A 21,168-nucleotide genomic window follows, 5' to 3' on the forward strand; every position below is an offset into this window, starting at 1 on the left:
ATTTCCATACCTATAACCATTATTTAGTGTATAAAGATTTATCAAATTATTTTTTATAATCTACTCTATAAAATGGCCATCTTATTTATTGAACATTTTTGTTATTTATTTATATAAAAATAAGAACTATGTATATTTTATGATATTATTATAGTCCTATACTCAAACTAGTTTTTAAAAAATAAATTAATAAAATATATTCAGGGAATAGCTATAGGATTTGTCAGAGCAGGCTGTCATCCTGAATATAAAAAAAAATAATAAATACTAGCTAAAGTGTACTGAATATTATCGATCCCTGATTAATCAGATTAAAAATATCACCACTCTTCTCACCAATAAGTATAACATAACAAACATTAATATAAGAGAGATAGGAATATTAAAGAGAGATAAAGAATAGTAAAACAGTCAGACTGTACTAAAAAAGAAAATATTAAACTGCTTAATTGTTTTAATAACATGGAAGACTAAAGTATTATGTGAGAAAAAAAGGGCGACGTAAAGCAAAGATTAAAATTTTACTGATAAAACCATAATAGGCATCTGTTTGCCTTTGACCCGGTTAAACGGAAATGGTTGGGCTATCGGTAAGCTAAGACGGTATCAATGGTAACCTTATATCAGTATGAACATACATCAACGGAGTCCGCTGGTCTATTTGTCGGTAAAATGTATTAACAACATAACACGTATAATCGAACGAAGTAGACAATTATTTATAATTAGTGTATATATGAGTTCCGACCAGTGACTATTATCACCAATATTAGTTTATAATTACTCTGTGTTCGTTGTTTCTTCGATGCAACATTGTGCAACTCTAAAAATTCCTTTGGATGTACATAAAATTGAGAATTAGGGAGTTCACTATTTTTTATAATATAAAAAATCCTTACTTTTTTGTCGTCATTAATTTAAGATAGTTTTATAAAAATTTTAGACTGTATAAATTAAACTCACTCCTACCTTCCATCCATCCTTCTCTAAAAAAATATCTCAATCCTAGAAAACCAAATGTTCCTGAGGGAGGCTATAATAGAGGTAAAAATAGTTAAACATTCCTTGAACATTAAAAAGGTTTTATATGGAGTTAAAAACTCCATATCTTACAACATGACAAAAATTATAACTTAAAAAAACAATTTTTATATAATGATATATTATTTTGTATGCAATTTGAATGAAAGAAGTAGATATATAGATAATAAATTATGAATTAGTAATATAACTTCAGAAGTATTTAAAAGAATAAAAAAATATACATAATTATAAGACAATTTAACTAGTAAAAACAAGTTACGTTTTACTTTTTTGTAAGCCAGCAAAGAAAATGAGCTCGTTGGTCTATAGATTTCGACATAAATTACCCTATTAATACACTATGCATTTTCAAATAGTATTGGTAATATACGGTTATTTAATGTAATTAGTATTGACAGCAATTTCCAAAACGTAAAATAATTAAACGACTTTTAATGTGTTTTTAAAGGAAATTTTACTATCAAATTCAAGGGCAACGTCGGGGATATAATTCCTTTAAAGACAAACTCATTAACATAAATTCTATAACTAAATATAAAACTAAAGGTACAAATGTGACATCATATTGAATCGACACCACATACGTGCTGTCCATCCAAATTTATTTTTTAAGGGTAGTAAAGAAAATTATTTTTATATAATATTCACCATCACCAATCATTATTTTCAAGGCGATACTGTTATTTTACGTGCTATAAATATTTTTGACACTTATTTTTAATTAGATATCATTATCTAAGATATACTATATTAAATATATTTCATATTTTGTTTTAATATTTAAACTATTTGACAGAAAACCAGTCAAAAATACAATTAATGATAAAATTATAACAAATTTTGTAATTCTTTGATTACAAAAAAATTTTGATAAAATAAATTATATTTAAACCAACCCAATTTCTATTGATCTAACTTATTTTTAGTTGAAAACCCTGTTCAAAATAACTTACAATGTAAATAAGTTTTTGCTTGTAAAAAAATAAAATAATTGGGCTCAAAATTCTTTTGATTCTCAAATATAGTCTAATAATGCTCTCGTATTATAATATGTATAATTATAAAATGTAAAATACATCTACTATTCTTAATTTTAAAACTGGTTTTATACACAATTTAACGTAGCCATTAAAATGTAATCATAAATAACAACATGACAAACGAATAAATTATTACACAATGATAGATCACACTTAATATTAAAAAAAAAATCTTATTAGAAAAACAAACAATAATGATTCTTTTCAATTCACGTAAAAAAATAATTTTACAAGAAATTGTATCTTGAAATTATAAAATAAATAATGATAATAAAAATTCTTGTAAACAAACAACAACATTCTTAAATATTTTACTATATATTGAAAAAATTAGCAATTGTAGTCTTTGAAAAAAGTCATTTTTGTTATTTAACATATTAATCCTGTTAAGAGATAAATCTATATTTAGACAAGATTTTTACTAGTTAAGAATTATTAGATATTGAAACAAACGATTGATGTTCGTAAGTCTTTACTGTCCATTAATTAACAATATTTAGATTATAGATCAATAAACAAGTAGCAATTAATAGTTACAAGTTCAAAAATATATATTTAAGTAACAAACATTTTCAATCAATATCGAAACATGTCGGCATATTTCTTTTCAAGATCGACTAGCTTTATTGCAGATTTGATAATATTAATTAGTAGATAACTTGATAAAAATATAATGAAACGTAAAAAACAACGGTTTATTACATAATTGTATATTAGATCTATGTAATTATCCCTTAAATTTGTTTTATATATTATATAAAACAATTTTTTTATTATATTTTCTGAACTAAATTTAATATGACCTAAGGTAGCCAAGCAAATTTGCAAGGTATCCATATCCATTAATGACACATACTATGCAATTTAAAAAATTTGAAAACCAATGCTATTAATTGTTTTTTTAGTAAAATATTTAGTACATAAGAAGATCATTTAAAGATAAGCAGTAAATTGCACATAAAAAAAAATATATATATATACGTCAATATTATCGATATATTAAAAACATAATTTAATCATTTTTTTGATTATCATTCTAAAAATATTAGGACAAAATTTTTTTCATAAATTATTAAATATACTAATATTTTTACATTTTCTTTTATACACAAAAGTGTAAAATTTATCATTTTAATAGATGTATAATATCCAGTATTCTGTGGTATAACTCTATTGATTATGAGTGTACTGATATTAGATGGTCCCTTCTAAATTATTTATTTAAAATTTTTTTGATTCTTAACAATTTTTTAATATACTTTTAGTAATATACTTAACGTAATATAATGCTTAATTACATGTTTTGTTACTTTTAAAAAAGAAACAAACATAATATTTATTAAACAAGTAAAATTTATTGTTTTATGAAAATAGTAGAGACATGACTAAAATCAATTTTGACACTGGGTAAATAAATCTTAAAAGCCTTAGGTAATTTGTTAAGTTGTAACCCTTTCATCTATTCAGATAAAGCATTTTTTTATATTTATTATATTATAATACATTACAATTTTTTTATTCGAATAAACTACTTAACTATAAAAAAAAATTAAATTGTAAGCTTTATAAATTTAAAATTACATTAAAAATATTAATTTGAAACTAAAAAAATATTTAACTAAAAAGCCACACAAATTGCAGATATTATTTCGGTTACAATGTTTCCCTGAGCAATGCTAAACCCATGTTAAGGTTTTATTTATACAACTATAAAATACTAACCATATCACAATAGTTGAAATATTATAGATGTTTATTGTTATTTAGAATAAAATACAACTAATATTCCTGTATAAAGTAATAATATCAAAAACAATTAATCGGCAACTATTTATAGCTAAAAATTTTAGCTATTCGATTTTAGCCTAAAATCGAAATTTATTAATAAAAAAAATACTGTAGCATAAATCTAAGTGAAAGAATAGAAATTAATTATAATTAGTATAGAATTTCGGAATTAATTTAGTAATTGTCAAAAATTTATTTATGATTTAGAAAATATATTAGTACGTATTTTGAAAATAAAGTGTTAAAATTAATATCTACAAATCTCAAGATATTATATTAAGTTAGTACACAAAATAAAATTTCCAATTAAGTTTGCCAAATGAATAATAAATGTATAGTCATAAATTATTTTTTAACGAGGAGTACTTAAATTTAAAGTAAAATCGGTATAATTCTAGAGAATTTTAGTAAGATGACTAAATGACAGTAATACTTTATTTAATCATTCAAAATTGATAATTACTTTTGTAAGTAAATGTTAAGAATATACTGTGTTTTGTAACTATTACTCACCAAAAAATGGATGAAATGGTTCATCTAGAATAGACTTTAATCCCATATCAATTTCGTCGAAAATCAACTCTCCATGATTAGTCTGTAACTCGCACATGCTATTAAATGTTAACACTATTCCACAGTAAGATACGCGAAAAAATTGTTCAAATAACAAGTTTTGTAACGGCTGCACTCATATAATTCGTCATTCAACAATTAAAATTAAAATTAAACGACTGTGTTATTGATAAAAAAACACAATACAATTAAAATATTTCAATTTAACTGTTTTAACAAAATATTTTTATGATTAAATTAAAAATTTTTTTTTCTTAAATAGTTATAATAATAGATCTTGTTAGAAGTTAGATTGAGAAGTATTAGAAAAGTTTTATTAAGAAAAAAATAACGTATTTTACAGAAAAATTTGTCAACACTACACCATTTAAATATGCGCACACAGACATTTACAAAACGCACGGCACGTGTTGACAAACAACTGACCGGCTTACGATGGAGTGTAGAACCAAACCGGCACGAACGCCTCTCTGCAGAAGTCTAAACTAAATTAGTGACGTCACATTAGAAATATTATAATTAAACCGGTTTGCTTTGAAGTTTAGGTAAATACTATTTACAATCGAACATTGTTATTAATTTTTTTAATCATTAAAAATTGTTTTCCTTAAAGAGGTTATCTCTTAATGATCGACCTAATAGATTATTGCCAAATTTTTAAGAAAAACTTGATAATTTTACAATATTTTTTAAGAAAGATTAATATGAATTTAGATTCTTAAAAATTTTGAGAGGGGTTATGTGCAATGCATAATTTTCAGATCTTCGTATTTATAAGTTTTATTATAAAAGTTTCAATACATACCACTTGTTTATGTTAAATTATTAAGTCATAATGAAGTAACAATTAATTCCACAAAAGTAATATATTTAACTGTCAAACAAACCCCTAGAAATATCTAAAGTTTTTTTATGTTTTAATTCTATGGTAAGATAAAAGATTCCTATCTTACTTTAAAACCACTCAGTTACGTTCACTTGTGGCACGTGGTATAGCAATAAGTTCATATGGAAACTGGCAACATTGTATTAATAAGTTTGTATAAATAATATAGGAAACGTTTTTATCGCTTATCGATGCCACGTTGCCAGTTTACATAATACTTATCTTTTATATGAATTTTTTTCTCTTACGAACTAATTCGATTGTCTACAGTACTCATTGTTTTAAATATCTGTCCATTGAGAAGAAAATTATCAATGAATTTGTCACAGTTTTGAAAATATTTATGTGTTGAAAACTGTTTGAATTTGTCACTCAAATAAACTAAAATGAATGCTATTAATAGACTTTTCAGGCTGTCTTGTTTTTCCATTTGTTATTTATCACCCATTAGCGTTTTAAATAAATTGAATTTATCAAATGTACACTGTTCATTATGTCAGTTTAGTCAATTTTTGGTACATATTCAAGCACTACTTTTACAACATTATTGTTGTTTTTTCTTATGTTCTATTTTTAGCAGAAGTCGTTGTTATGTTTGTAAATAGTTTTAAATGTTCATATAAGTTTTATTTGAGACTGAATATATTTTGTAATTTACATCAATTAACTTGTAGTAGAAAAGCAATCTACATAAGACAACTAATCCTCGTAAAAAAAATCAACAAACATGATAATTCACAGTCGAACAATTTTAACATTATTATTATCTTTTAATTTCAATAATACATTTAAATTTAATAAATAGTTGGTATGCAATAATATAATGATTTTAATTATTATTATAAATAATTTTCTGCTATCTCTAATCAAATTGATCAATTTTCTATTATTTAATTAACTTTTTTGTTTATAAATTGAGGATATAAAATTCAATTTGGTTTAATAACATTTATCAACTCGTTTATTTTCTAAAACTAATTCAGGATAATTTTTTTTATTATTTCATGACCAATTACAATATTTAAAAAAATGTGTTTAATAATTAAAATCATCTGAATTTTTTATTATCATTTTGTTGAACTAAAAAAATAATTATGAAGTATTTTTTGTTTTAAAAAAAAAATTATGGGTAAAAAATTTGACTTATGATTTCGGGACTCAATTTTTGACTATTAACCGACCTATTCATAATTTTTTTAACGTAGAAATTACCCCACCCCTAAAATTAGTGTTAATTACATATAAATATGCCAAATTTCGCGTCATTCAAATTATTAATCAAGTTAATAAAAATAAAATAACATTTTTGTTCTGGTCATTATTTTAATACATTAAAATATATAATATCAGCTATATTACTATGTTCAAACTACATGAAACATATTAATAATATTTAGGTTAAGAATAAATAGAATCCATATGCCCTAAAAACATCAAAAAGTAAAAATACGCCAAACAAAAATATTGAATCAAAAACCGTAACAAAAAAATAGTATAATATTTATCTAAGCTTTTATTTAAAACTTAATTTTTATTGACATTTACATTACTATTAATATACTTCTTATTTTAGCTTTTTTACGCGAAAGGTAAAGGGTTCATCACAGATATAATGGGGAGATATCCGATTGAATGGGAAGTGTGTCTTACGCCAACTGGTTATACACAGTAGACAAAATATCAAATGATATTCATTAGGTCAATTTGTATCATTTTTTAAGAATATATCACAAATGTTAAATTGATTCATTGAAAGTGATATAATTTATCATTGTTTCAAGAAACGACTTCATGGTTAAGTTAACATCAATTCACTAGTCCTGTTTGGTTAAAATGGCGTCATTTCACATTTTTAAGGGTGGAGGCCACGACGTATTTAATAAATTTGAACAAAGAATATACTGAAAAATGTAGTCAATATTTTTCGAAAATAATTATTATGACTCAAAAAATATATCTTAAACTCATTAAAGTATAACCTAATTTTTTACTAAAATATCAAGTCTAGCAATAACTTCTCAATTGACGCTCTCGAGTTTGGCAATCTAATAACTATAGTGTACAAAAAACATTAATTTTCATGAATTAAATCTTCATCTACTCCGAATGGTTGCATAATGCAACCATCTAATGCACCTTGTATTATAATGCTATGATTAGTATAGTTGTCCAACAAAATATGGCATAATTCCATACTATGTTTAATATTTTAAATAAAGTATCTCTTTAAACTGACTAAGTATTTATTACAAATACGTATTCTACTCCTCTCTAATGAAGTATGGTTTCTTTAAATTCTTGTGTAAAAAAATATTCTATCTATTGTCCACGGCTCACTTTTCACAAAAATATAAGAAGTTTAAAGAGTTCTAATGAGTCATAAAATAAATATTTTTCTTCTATCTCAAACAGTTACGTTTATCTTTAATCTGTAAACAATTTATTCGAACATCTTTTTAACCATGTAATATTTATATTCAATGATAAAAAATAATTATTATAAATGAGATAACCATAATTTTCATTATCTATATGATAAGTTTATATGTTAGTTGTATAATTTGTAGCTAATCAATGATCATGCATGCTTCAAAATTAAACACAATTAAAAATAATACAAAGAAAAAAAGAGAGTTAACATAAAAAGTATTTAATTTTTAAATTATTATCATGTTTACAGGGGGTATTCAAAGTTCATTCATCTTTAAACCATGTTAGCGTTTTCTAAATTGTAACATGTTTTCATAATTCTTGTCTAATTTTTATTGACATTTCATTTTGATATTTCAAGATTATTGATGTAATTGTTCATTATTATTTGTTTTTTTTTTAATGTATTCAATTATTCAATTACCCTTATTTTAGATTGCAATTTTGATTTTTTATTATATAAAAATTCATAACCTAATACTAAAATTCCAAGAGTAAGATTTTGTTCCAAATAATCTCGAATAATAATGCTTAAGTTCTCAATATCTACGAAAATATTAATAGTTAATGTATTTAATTATTTACTTTTTAAATAATTTCTACATTTTTCTTGGCTGAAAGTGTCATGTAATCATAAAAATATTTGTATTAACGACTTTTTCCACTCTTACTTTCCTATTCGTGGAAGGTATCATAATACACTTGTAATATTATATTTAATAATACCAATGAATAGTGTAAATTGAACACAATTAAGGGCTACTGGGAACGCATATTATCGGGAAATACCACTGTATACCCGTATTTCTGACACAAATCAGTCAACAATTCTTTATTTAATTTACACTAATGGTTGACAAGTCCTAGTTAATAAATTATACTCATTCTTTTGCTATTAAATAGTATAAATCACTGAATTACTGACGACCATTACTCATATAGTTTCTATAAGTTAAGATAAACAATACTAGTGTGTTGAATTTCAAACAATTTTATTTAGCTTAACAAATTTGTTTGTAGGATCAAAAAAATAAATCATTGCTCATCATACAAATAATACGTTGTGAAAGTTTTAACAAAAATTGTTTAGTCTTTATTAATTTATAATTTAAATTGAAAGCCAGCATGGAAAATTAATTTATACATAGATCTTTCCGTGGAGTCATAAGCTCTAACATCTCCACTTCATTAATGCTCTTCTTTAGTTATCCTTACATTAAAGTCTATAACTTCGTTAAACCTGTTTTAATGATATTATTTTTACAAATTCTTTAATCATTTTCATTAATTGATTTATAAGGTACTTGGACTGTTTTTTAAATAAGTAGTATAATAAAACTTCAATTATGCTATCATTAAAGATTAAAACCAGTTAATGTTTATTTTAGTTATTTATATTATATAGCTTGTGTTGATTTTCCTTGTTGTAATATAAATACTACAACTGTATTAATAGTTGTAGTCGAAAGAAAAAATAATGTATATTGTTGAACAACTAACTAAAAATTATTCACTTAAAAAAAACGTGAGGTTTTAAACATGATGTCAAATTCTGCGTGGATCACTTCGAATTGAAGTTTAGTTCATTTCAATATTGTATAACTTGTTTTAACTTCATATAGAATCTTGACCTATCTCGAGTATTCTACCGTCTAGACACTTAAAACTTGTTTCATGTGTTACGATTAGTTCACCAAATACAATAATTGATAAAACAAATACAATATTAGCGCATGGAAAGTAGTGACTATGGCCCCGGGACAGCGTTTGCAAATCGATTTTTTCTCGTGTGCAATACTTTTGGATAGTGCGTCACACCACATTTTCATAAACTTTTGCGTAATAACATTCAGCAAAACTATATTTTTATAGAGACCTGTGTTTAAAATAACTGTCAAAACCGATAGAATATTAATCAAATTGGATGAATGATTCTGATTTAATAAATTTTTACACGGAGGCGAATTAAAATGAAATTCGTTGTTAATACAATTTCTGTATGTTTATAACGTTGATCGAACCAATAGAAATTCAGTGTGCAATACTTAGTAAGTCAATTTATTTTTCATTAGTATTATTTACAATTAAAAATTAAAATATTCATGATTATAAAGTTAATGCGTTATTGGTAGGAAACATACATTATATAAAAATACGATTTTGTGTTAATCTAAACGTCTTTTAAAATTATAAAGAGTTATGTAATTACGTTAAATATAAAGATTCTTGAATTAATTTTTGCTTGTTCAAATCATAAAATTATTTAAATATATCGTTTTTATCTATTTGCTCCATAAACGTCTGACTTAAATTATAATTTTACTACTATATAAGTACTCAGTAGATTGTAATAATATATACCTGCATTCATAAAAAATAAAAATCTAAAATTTTTTCTTTCTGATAAGAAATTTTATATTAAAATTATTTTTAGAGTATTTTTATTATTTTAAATTAAAATATTTATTGTTAAATGTCTTGAAGCTAGTCTACCAATTAAAAAAAATATTTTCTTCATAATTATACTACAACTTATTATATTTATATGAAATTTAGAGTAATACATAGATTCATTAAATAAACCGATAATGTATTTCATATTTACATTTTAACTGTGCTAATTTGACTTAACTCTACTAATAAGAATATATAGAACATATGTTAGATTTTTCTAATAACTAAAATAATTTAATGGTATTAATTGGGATTCTCTAAATTATACATTTTATTGTTAATTGAAACTTCCTATTAAGTAAACTTTAGTTAAAATTTATTGAAAAATTGTCGTAATTATTTTCTCAAAATCATTTTTCCTTTTAAATGTTGGACTTGACACTATTCAATTATAATCAGTAATGGTCAGGTCAAAGCTAAAATTATTAAAAAAAATGTTTGTACTCTTTCCGTAACACTCAATTTTGTCAACATTTATTATAAGTATGTACTGTACCAGGGGAATATTTTTTGATTTGGAGGATCTCCTCTTCACAACCATAACTTAATTCCTAACTAATTTACATTTTTTAGTGTTAAAAAAACAAACACGAATATCTAATCATTTTTTATGTTCTTGGGATGACTAAAACAAAATTTATAAATGATTTCTCGATACCGGATAACGACATTCAAAATGTACAGACATTTTTAAGTTTGAAAAGTTATCGTGTTGAACATATTAAACATTTTTTTAAAAACTGAAAAATAAGATATAAATAATAAAACATATTTTTTTTTTTACAGAATATTATAATTTATCATAATGCCTGGTTCAAGACACAAGATTTTAAGTCATGTGTTCAGTGGATTTTCCGAAAAGATGTCTCGAACAAAAGTATTAGATATTGGAGCTCAAGCTGCTGAGACGCCATTGAAACGATGCTTGACAACATTTGACATCACATTGCTAGGTATTTAGGAATCCAAATTGAAAATAATTTTTAGTACATATAAATATCCTGTGTCAGCGTTACAATTTGTGAGATCCAAACACAATCAAACAATATTTCATGATTTGAATAACCTTTCTTGTGTTTTTTTTATTATTATTTTTTGCACAAAGGTCCACGTGCGTACGGGTTCTGCACGCTGGTATTGGTAACATATTGTATATATTATTGTAATCATTTGATGAAATAAATATAAGTCCGTTTTAACTAACATAATATGTTAATTAAAACCGACTTAAGTAAAATATGTTAAAATAGTATTATTTTCATATTTTTAATAAGTAAATAGATTATTTAATTATACTTTTCTCATATAAATTTTACTGATTACCCAGGTATTGGACATATGGTTGGTGCTGGAATTTATGTGCTCATTGGAACGGTAGCAAAGGAAATGGCAGGACCAGCCATTATGTTTTCATTTATGCTTGCTGGAGCAGCGTCTATGTTAGCTGCTTTGTGCTATGCAGAGTTTGGTACTCGTATACCTAAGGCTGGTTCAGCATATGTTTATACTTATGTAAGTGTTGGAGAATTTTGGGCATTTGTCATTGGATGGAACATAGTACTCGAACACATGATAGGTAAAGATTTTATTTTTATGACAGCGGAAATATTTTATTTACATATATTTAGTAGAAACCTTATAAGGTTTTAATTTTATCGAGCCTTACAAAGAATATTAATTGAACCTAAATTATCCTTTGTAATGATACTTAATGGTTTAGTATTTAAAATTAAAAATATATTTTACATTTTTAATAATATTAGCCACAAATTCTAATTATATTATGACTTAATAGTTTCAATTAAAATAATTTATAAGTAATATATAACAACTAATTTAATACAAGGTATCGATTTTGTATCTTAAAACGCAAAAAGTGATGACTTATATTTGTAAGATTTTTGGATTTCATATCACTCGAGATGTGTGAACGTTATACTTTTCAAATTTTATTCTGTTATTGATATGTGTAAGCTATACCAAATAATCAATTTAAAAAGATAGCAATTTTTAATTATTTAACAGTAAAGTTACGTTTTTATAGATAACAGATATTGTACACTTAGTACAGAAATATTAGAAAGAGATTCAAAATATCTTTATCTCATATCCTAAGCTATGGTTTATAAAACTTTGAGATATATTAATTATTTCTAAATTACATATGTGTTATAGATTTGTTAGATAGTGTAAACTTAAGTTATAAATATTAATTAATTTAATTTAAAACAACACTATTTGTAACATCAATTATTAAATTTAAAAAGTTAAAAAAAAAATTTTTCCGGTACCGGGAATCGAACCCGAGCCTCCTGGGTGAAAGCCAGGTATCCTAGCCACTAGACCATACCGGACTCATGTATGTTAGTTGAATTAGTACTTTATTTAAGATTTGTATAAAATAATTTATTTATCATGAACTACTTGAATAATCAAAAATAAAAATAATTTTGAGTATATTTTTTAGTTACATTATTTTCTGAATTTATCAATTGTAAAACATTTTTTATATTCATCCCTTATATCTTATAAAGGCGCAATCTTTATTTTTCATGTGGCAACACGCATAATTAAACAGATTATTTAATAGAAAATGTTTTGTTTAAGAAAATGAAAAGGGTGGGTCGCGGTGTTGGTTTTTTTGTCACTAGAAAATGGATTTTTTCTAGATGGCTGAAACATTTCATAGCTAGGTAACTGAGTAATTTTATGATATATTTTATTATAAATTTAATAAATTAGTATAAATTATTAGTTCATGGAAGATGAACCGCCTTGTTCTAAATATATCAAAAAGATCATTTAATAATTAAATGTCCGTTTTAATAGGTTTTTTGAATAATTAATACTTAAACAATGAATTACGAATCATCATGCGAAAAATCAAATACTTAGGAGGCACTTTATCGGCAATCCAACGTTAGCCACTTAGCTAAGATTATTTTCATAAATATTCATTACGTTATTGTAGGCACGAAAGAAATTCTATGAAAAATATTTTTTTTCAAGGTTGGGGTAACCTGCAATTTACGCCAATCATATAATTATCCATATATCTTCTACAAGTAATTACTTAACACACTAAAAAAAAATTAATTGATCTTAAGGCATACATTCCACTTATTACCCCTCCTATAATAACACCCATGAGTTTTATTAGTACATTTAAAACATTTAAATTAAACTTTATTTTTTTATTTTTATAGATCTATATATACTTTCATCTTCTACATAAAGTGCTTTACAGAATACTTTAAATTAATAATTTATTGTACTTAAAATAAAGTATCAAAATAATTCGAACTAAACCCAAAATTGACAAATTCAAAAAAAATAGTCGTATGATAAAAATTAGTGTGATAAGTTATTGTTATCTTATTTCAAAATATTTTTATAATAATAGTTATAAAAATTGAGCCAACAATAATCATATGTTTGGAGTATATCATAGAAATTTATGTATTTAATATTATACTTATATTAATATTTTTATAAGTAATCAGTTAAACTTGTTAACATTTACAGGTCTTTGATTTAATTGTTAACTTTTGTGTTTTTACACAGGAGCTGCTTCGGTGGCACGTGCTTGGAGTGGATTTTTCGATTCAATGTTCGACAACGTCATTAGAAATACAACTGTATCAATGTTGGGAGAATTGCACGAAACGCATTTGGGAAAATATCCGGACGTTTTTGCGTTTTTCATATGTCTACTTCATGCTTGTATATTGGGTAAACATTTAAATATTATTAAAAAATATGCAATTGATTTGAATGATTTTAAAATAACAGATATTAATTATTTTTAGGCGTTGGTGTTAAAACGTCTTCATACATGAACAGTTTCCTAACTTTAGTAAATTTAGGAGTGATGGTTGTTATAGTGGTGGCTGGATACTATTACGGTAGCAATGAAAACTGGTTTGGTCCGCGTGGTTTTATGCCTCGAGGTACCACAGGGATAATAGCTGGTGCCGCCACGTGTTTTTATGCATATGTTGGATTCGACAGCATCGCTACTTCTGGTGAAGAAGCCAAAGACCCTGGTTACTCCATTCCGGTTGCTATTATCATAGCTATGAGTGTCGTTTGTACCGGTAACTTTTCATTTAAAAAACATTTAATATGTAATTTAAGTCTTTCGAATGATTCAATAATTTGATTTATTCAAATTATTTAATTAATAATTCATAATTATTCTTATCTTATGAATCAATAATTCAATAATCATAGGTTATGTTTTGGTGAGTGGTGCGCTGACGTTTTTAGTTCCTTTCGCGGACATAATACCGGATGCTGCTTTTCCAGCAGCTTTTGAAAGAGTTAATTTACACTGGATTAAATATTTGGTATCAATTGGTGCTCTTTGTGGTATGACTACTACATTGTTTGGATCTCTTTATTCGCTGCCGAGATGTATTTATGCGATGGCTGATGACGGATTGATTTTCAAATTTATGGCTAAAGTCAACAAGAAAACTCAGGTAAGTATTTATGATATAAAAATATTTATGATATGATATAAAAATAAAGCCTTTATTTTTTAAGTCAATAATTGATACTTTGTTTGCGTAGGTTCCTATAATTAACTTAGCTATATCCGCTCTCTTGTGTGCTCTTATCGCATTATTTTTTGACTTGGAAAAGTTGGTTGAATTCATGTCTATTGGAACTTTGCTTGCATACACTATTGTTAGTGCGTCAGTTGTTATACTTCGGTACCGCCCTACTAATCGAGGACTGATGCGTGATTCTAGCAGTCTTTTGGAATTACCAACATCACAAGCGGATGTGAGAATGTTTTTTACTACTCGTACTATTATGTTGTAGTTTAATCTAATAATATTAACAATAATTATTTCAGTCTTTTGAAATGGATATGGGTGGAAGACTGAAACCATCGTACAAACGTTTAGAACCAATTCTCAATCATTTTAAACCCGGTACTATTGTTTCTTTATGTACTGCTTGGTTTACACTCTCAACAGTTGTACTATGTGTGTATGTCCAACACTGGCTTGATTTGCAATACATAAATTGGGTAGATATCTCTGTACTAATCGTTATTGGTGTCAATTTGCTAACTTGTGAGTATCAACAAAAATGAAGACATGTACATCGTTTTTATAAACTAGAAACACTATATCTAAGGTTATTATTATAAAACGTCTTTATAGGTATAATATTTATTAAAGCCCACGAACAAAATTCTACTGAACTTCCTTTCATGGTGCCACATGTGCCTATTATACCTTTATTGAGCATAATGTGTAACGTAGTATTGATGACCAATTTGAATATGTTAACGTGGATGCGATTTTTGATATGGATGGTCATAGGTAAACAATTCCAACTAGTCTTTTAAATATTTTTTTTAATTGAAAATTTAAAAAATAATAATTTAAAATAATTTATTTTTTCAGGTTTGCTGATTTATTTCTTATACGGGATTCATTATAGCAAAGAAAATGATGTTACGTCGTACTCTGTACTGTTATCATCTTCAGAAGCGGGTAAGACTCCTTGGGGTGCAATCAATAAGTCAAAAAAGAAATTGAAAGCCGATGACGATAGAAAACCAATTATTGACAATGAAGAACATCCAGATAACGGCTATTATCATTGAAAAGAAATCTGTAATTAATATTTTGATTTATATTACTGTACAAGGAGCAGTTACTGTAAAAAGTTTATTAATAGTGAGATAATAATTTTGGAAAGAATGTGTTGTTGTTAAAATGCCATCTATTTAAGTACTTATTTGAATGGTGCTCTATTTAAAAAACAAAATTATTCATCATGTTTTTAGATTATTAGATATTTCGAATGTTCATTTAATGCCTATGCCGATGAATCCGCACACAAATAAAATGCTTATTTATAATACCTAATCTTTGTAGAAAATGAATGTCTAGATTTTATAAAGTAAAATAATTATCCTAAATAGTATACAATGCTAAGTTCATCAAATTATCATTAGGTTGAAGTTTAAGCTGTAATAAAAATGAATAATATAGTTTCCTCTAATTTATTTGTGTCATTAATGCATAGGTAACATATATAAGTTAACATCATAGTCGAAATATAAAATAAAATGTTATTATTTTGTTGTTCGTTAAATTATTTGATTAATGTGTTATAAACATATATTTTATTTATTTATAAAATTATTAAATACTTTTATCAACAAAAGTATTGTCAACATTTTCAAAAATGATTTGAGTAAATGTTTATATATTGATACAGTTTAGGTACACTTATTATTTCTAGAAAATAAATTAAAAAATCATTAAGCGGATAATATTATTTATTTATTATTATTATAATATTATAACTATTATTTTTGAAATAGTTTAGAGTTTACTTTAAGTTATATTTAGTTAATTTTTTTCTGGTGCTAAAATTAAAAATTCAAAAATTTATAAACTATTATTCGTAGATTTTTATAGATAAAATTATTTTCTGACTTTTTTATTAATTTAAATTGAGTTAATTGTGTTAGTTTTTTCAAAAGTAATAAATATTGCTTAAGTGTTTATATAAAAAGTTAAATGAGATATTATACAAAGTATTCAGTAAGTAAGAAAACAGGTCAATAGTTATAAACAATGAGAACAATAGAAACTCGTTTCCTTACTTACTGAACACTCTATATATTGAATAGTACTTGTAAACAATTATTGTTAATACTTAAACGGTTTGGGTTTGTTATAAAAAATGATCAGGGGATGAAAGAAAAGCATAATTTTAGTATTTTATTAAAAGTATCATTAACTCTGACTCTGATATTTTTTAACAATAAATATAGGATAATAGGAAAAATAATCTTAACGCAAAGAAAATTTACCAATAATATTCGTTACTTAAAACAAAATAGATTAAAAGTATTCATTTTATTTCGTAGTCAATATTTAAATAAATTATTATATTTAATTTTCTTATCTAATGTTATTATTTGTAAAAACTCATATAACTTTAATGTAGTTTTTGAGCCAAAAATTAATTAGTTAAAATAATTTGTCAAAGAAAATTTAATAAGAGACATTTTTCTTGTATAAAATAATTGTTATCAAAAAGTGATCAAAATACTTAATAATGAAATAAAACATAAATACAATCTAAAACACTTTTTGTATTTTTTTTTTAATTAGATTAGTTTAATAAAATATATTTATTTATTTTTAATTATTACCTAGTGATTAATGTTTGTTTATACATAAACATTAATAGTCTTCGGTTTAGTTGAGAATTCTCGTTTGTACTTAATAAAAGTATTCAGTTTTTGGTCACAAAACATTTTATGTAAGTGAAAATGAACTTTTGATTATTCTTGTTCATTATATTACTTCATAAAATTTCATACTTACGCCTTTTTTGTTTATTAATTTCGAGTAATTAATTAAGTAAGTTATTTTTTTATAAAAATTCAAGATGGATATGTAGTTAAAAAAAAAATCGATTTTAACCAAACCGCAGACCATAAATCCGAAATGGTTAGTAATTAATAATATTACATACTAATATAAAGTTTTGATAAAGACGATTATTTTTATAAAAAAGTATTTTTTCGGTAAAACAATATCTAGTCACCATTAATTATTAAAATGTTATGATGCCTTTTTGAAAATCTGAAATGATAATCATTTAAAAATGTTTTACTTCATAAAATGTTTGAGGTTTTATGTAAATTGTTGTATAATTGTATAATTTTTCAATGTTTAAGTTACTTCAAATAAATTTAAATAGTATTTAGTAGTAAATGTAACAGTGTTTGATAAAATTTTCAAATAAGTGGAGTTATAATTTTAATTGTGTTAATATAATTTTATAAAAAATTTCATTTAAGGTAATGGTAAATGTTTTTTTTAGAATAAATATTCCCGCAATTAATAGGAATAATATTGTTTGAATACAACGCCCGATGGTATTCACGCGGGTGCGTTAACGTTCGCTGTTTTATTTTGTCTAAAGTTTTTAGCTATGTCGAGGATAAGGAATGAGGTGAGTGGACTGTATGTTTGAATGTAGAATGAATTTTACAATATATAATTATTACAATTAAATGTGTTATACGAGAAATATAAAATATTATATGCACCAATGTGAATAGCGGGACACTTAATACTAATGCCAAAAAGGCGCTGATATAAACAAATAATAAATTAAACAAGTTAATAAGTCTTAAAAAGATAGATGAACAAGCATTATACTTATCGGCTAAATGAAACGGTTGATGATAATGTTGAATATTGAAAGAATCAATTGAAGTCGAATGCAAATAGCTGACCAATGTGTACAATATGCTGGGAATGGTACTGTGATGTATCTCAGAAAATATATAGACTCAACGGCGATAAACTGAACGCACAGGTGCGACAAACGCAAAGATGATATTTTACTTTTACAACAAAACGAATATAAATAACTGGCTCGTAAAACGCCATAAAGCTTATATCAGAAGAAGAGTTTAGATGGCGGCGACAATGCGGACATAGAGAGAAGACCGACAACAACTCGATGTAACACAACGATAATATGAATAATCACAACACAATCTCTTGACAGCATATTCGAACGATGTATATCCAACAAATATTGTACAAAAATAATAATAATATTCTTATTATTCGTACAAATATCAAAATTAACAAAAAAATATTTTCTGAAAAACAGTATTTTAAATTACAGATGTTCAGAAAGATACCAACTTAGATAAATATTCAAAATATTTTGAATTTTGAGTCTTACTATCTCACTCTTTTTACAGTTTCCAATATATTTAAGAAAAGTGATTGCGTTCAAAAAGGCTTAAAGATAAAAAGTGTACAGTTATCAAAAATAATAATAAAAAAATTGAACATCAATAATGTACCTTCATTAGTAAAAGAATTCTGCTGTATATTTAAGCAAGTTTATGGTTATAGTTATGCGAACATAACTACAAATAAATTTTCAGCTACGTTTTCACCATATTCTATTTACGTACCCAAATACACAAAAAAGGGTTTCGAACCATATACAATGATAAAAAGTAAAAATAAGAGTAAATTGAATAATAATCCATATAAATATAGTGAGTTTTGCATTAACCTAAAATTTTATTTTAAAAGCAAATATATTAAGCTATTGCATATTTTATAATTATCATGAAGTCAATTTTTAAATAATAAAGTGAATCCAGAACTAATTTTTTTAGTTGTTCTAACAATAATATTTAGTTGAAATTACTAAATAAATCTAGTTAACTTATGAATAGTTTAACTATATGAATAGTTATCCTAACAATTTAGAGTCATTTTTCCATTTGCTCTGCTCTATTTAAGTTAATTAGTATTGTTCTTAATTTATTATTTATTTTACGCAATCATTTATTTGTTATTATTTTTAGTTATTGTTTGTTAAATAAACAGTTTTAAGTATTTTTATCAATGTAAATCAATTGCTTCATGATGATGATGAAGTGTCTAAATTTTTTTCATCTTTAAATAAACACCTCAGGGGGAGAGTAAAGTGTCTATATCAGTATCTACGATTTGATTTAGTCACGGTACAATTTTATTTTAATAGTTTAATAATAATTTTATGAAAACAATAGAGTATAAATGTTAAATAATATACATTTAAAAATGGGGTCATATTACAATTTCTTCGGCTTTCGACAACATTTTAAAATTGAATACGCATAAACAAATTAACCATAACTTGAGAAGTTCCCATTATTTGTTAAGTCTGCATAAAAAAGCTGCATTGTATATTGTAACCAATTTACATTGGTTACAATTGGCTAAAACCATGAAAATTGTTTATGATTCTGTTAATACAGCTGGTCATGTAAAAAAAGTCGCAACTCCCAATATATCTATTGATCAAAATCCGACTGGATGCTTTCATACTAAAATTCTGAATAAAAATACTATTTATAATGAGCGATACAAGCCATATTATGATCGCCATGAACTGAGGTAAAAATTTAAGTAAGACTTATACATTGTGTAAGTTATTGAAGTGTAAATTTACTTTAGAAATGTAATATAAATTAAAAATATGGTATCAAATAATCATATAAAATGTTAATGCTACATAGCAACACTCTGTAACTATGCTGTGTTATCTTTATTTTTTTTAGCCTCTTCGAATTTAAATTTTGATTATCAGTCAAGTTTACTTGGACAAATTAACTCTAAGTTTTGAAGTCCTCAATATATATATAAAACACCTCAAAATGACAATAAATATATATTATTTTCTACCCTAAAAATATATCTGTTATTATTAAATATGTTGATGGTTTAGTAAATATAGTTAACGATAAAGAATAGGACAGAACTTCTTGTTCAATGGTTGCTGAACAGAACAAAAATTGTCCTGAAATACAAGTTGCTGTAGAGACGGATTCGGAAAATTTAATAAAACCTCATAGAAACTTTATTTTACTCTCATTAAAATTAAAAGGTCCCGAATTTATACAAAATCACCTGTTACTGATGATTTTATTCCCCAATAATTATATTAATTTATAAAGTACACCCAAATATAAGTTATAGTTATACTTGGATTAATTCTTCTCTGTTATTTAAAGTTGAAGTATAACAAATTTGAAAGAAATTTTACTAAATGAATAAATACACTTATTGAATGAGTTCCCTATTATCAATTTGCTTCTATTTTATTTATAAAGCTATAAATATATTATAATAACATTTTTACATGATTATTTAATAGTTTAATTAATTAATTTTTATTACTTATACCAGAAATATTTTATTTATATTATATGTTTTCTTATTTCTAATAAATGTTAATATTTATAAAATTACATTGTTTAATTTAGGCCTAAAAAAAGACATGTTTTAATAGGCAATTAATAATAATATTTATGGATATAAGCTCGCTTCACTATTTTTAATAATAATTTACCATAGACAATCTTCCATCATAATTAAAAAATATGAA

General features: G+C 24.6%; 2 protein-coding genes and 1 non-coding gene across 5 annotated transcripts in view; 1 reads left to right on the forward strand and 2 right to left on the reverse strand.

Annotated features, from left to right (window-relative positions):
* Positions 1 to 4,897, reverse strand: part of LOC126903481 (hepatic leukemia factor-like) — a 37,751-nt gene extending 32,854 nt beyond the window's left edge. The window contains exon 1 of one of the 3 annotated variants that reach the window (XM_050681638.1): positions 4,386 to 4,897. In XM_050681638.1, the coding sequence (XP_050537595.1) occupies positions 4,386 to 4,482 (97 nt within the window). In that variant the 5' untranslated portion in view covers positions 4,483 to 4,897. The remainder of the gene's footprint in view (positions 1 to 4,385) is intronic. The other 2 variants (XM_050681640.1, XM_050681641.1) reach the window with 2 other exon arrangements.
* Positions 4,898 to 9,539: 4,642 nt separating this feature from the next.
* On the forward strand, positions 9,540 to 16,318 carry LOC126904406 (cationic amino acid transporter 4). The gene is made up of 10 exons (XM_050683422.1): positions 9,540 to 9,809; positions 11,002 to 11,168; positions 11,543 to 11,791; positions 13,780 to 13,947; positions 14,025 to 14,312; positions 14,449 to 14,699; positions 14,791 to 15,006; positions 15,080 to 15,302; positions 15,393 to 15,554; positions 15,639 to 16,318. Exons 2-10 carry the CDS (start codon positions 11,021 to 11,023, stop codon positions 15,839 to 15,841), a joined length of 1,908 nt encoding a protein of 635 aa, XP_050539379.1. The 5' UTR covers positions 9,540 to 9,809; positions 11,002 to 11,020; the 3' UTR covers positions 15,842 to 16,318.
* On the reverse strand, positions 12,498 to 12,569 carry Trnae-uuc (transfer RNA glutamic acid (anticodon UUC)). Its single transcript has one exon. It is a non-coding gene; the product is annotated as a tRNA-Glu (tRNA).
* Positions 16,319 to 21,168: the final 4,850 nt, after the last annotated feature.

This window comes from Daktulosphaira vitifoliae, unplaced genomic scaffold (genome assembly GCF_025091365.1).
Source record: "Daktulosphaira vitifoliae isolate Bord-2020 unplaced genomic scaffold, ASM2509136v1 Scaffold_4, whole genome shotgun sequence".
NCBI lineage: Eukaryota > Metazoa > Arthropoda > Insecta > Hemiptera > Phylloxeridae > Daktulosphaira > Daktulosphaira vitifoliae.

Excerpts from the sequence above, each read along its gene's own strand:
- LOC126904406 (XM_050683422.1), top strand. The coding sequence starts at position 11,021 with ATGCCTGGTTCAAGACACAAGATTTTAAGTCATGTGTTCAGTGGATTT. Across the intron at positions 11,169-11,542 it reads ATTTGACATCACATTGCTAG|GTATTGGACATATGGTTGGT; the intron begins GTATTTAGGAAT and ends CTGATTACCCAG. Across the intron at positions 11,792-13,779 it reads AGTACTCGAACACATGATAG|GAGCTGCTTCGGTGGCACGT; the intron begins GTAAAGATTTTA and ends GTTTTTACACAG.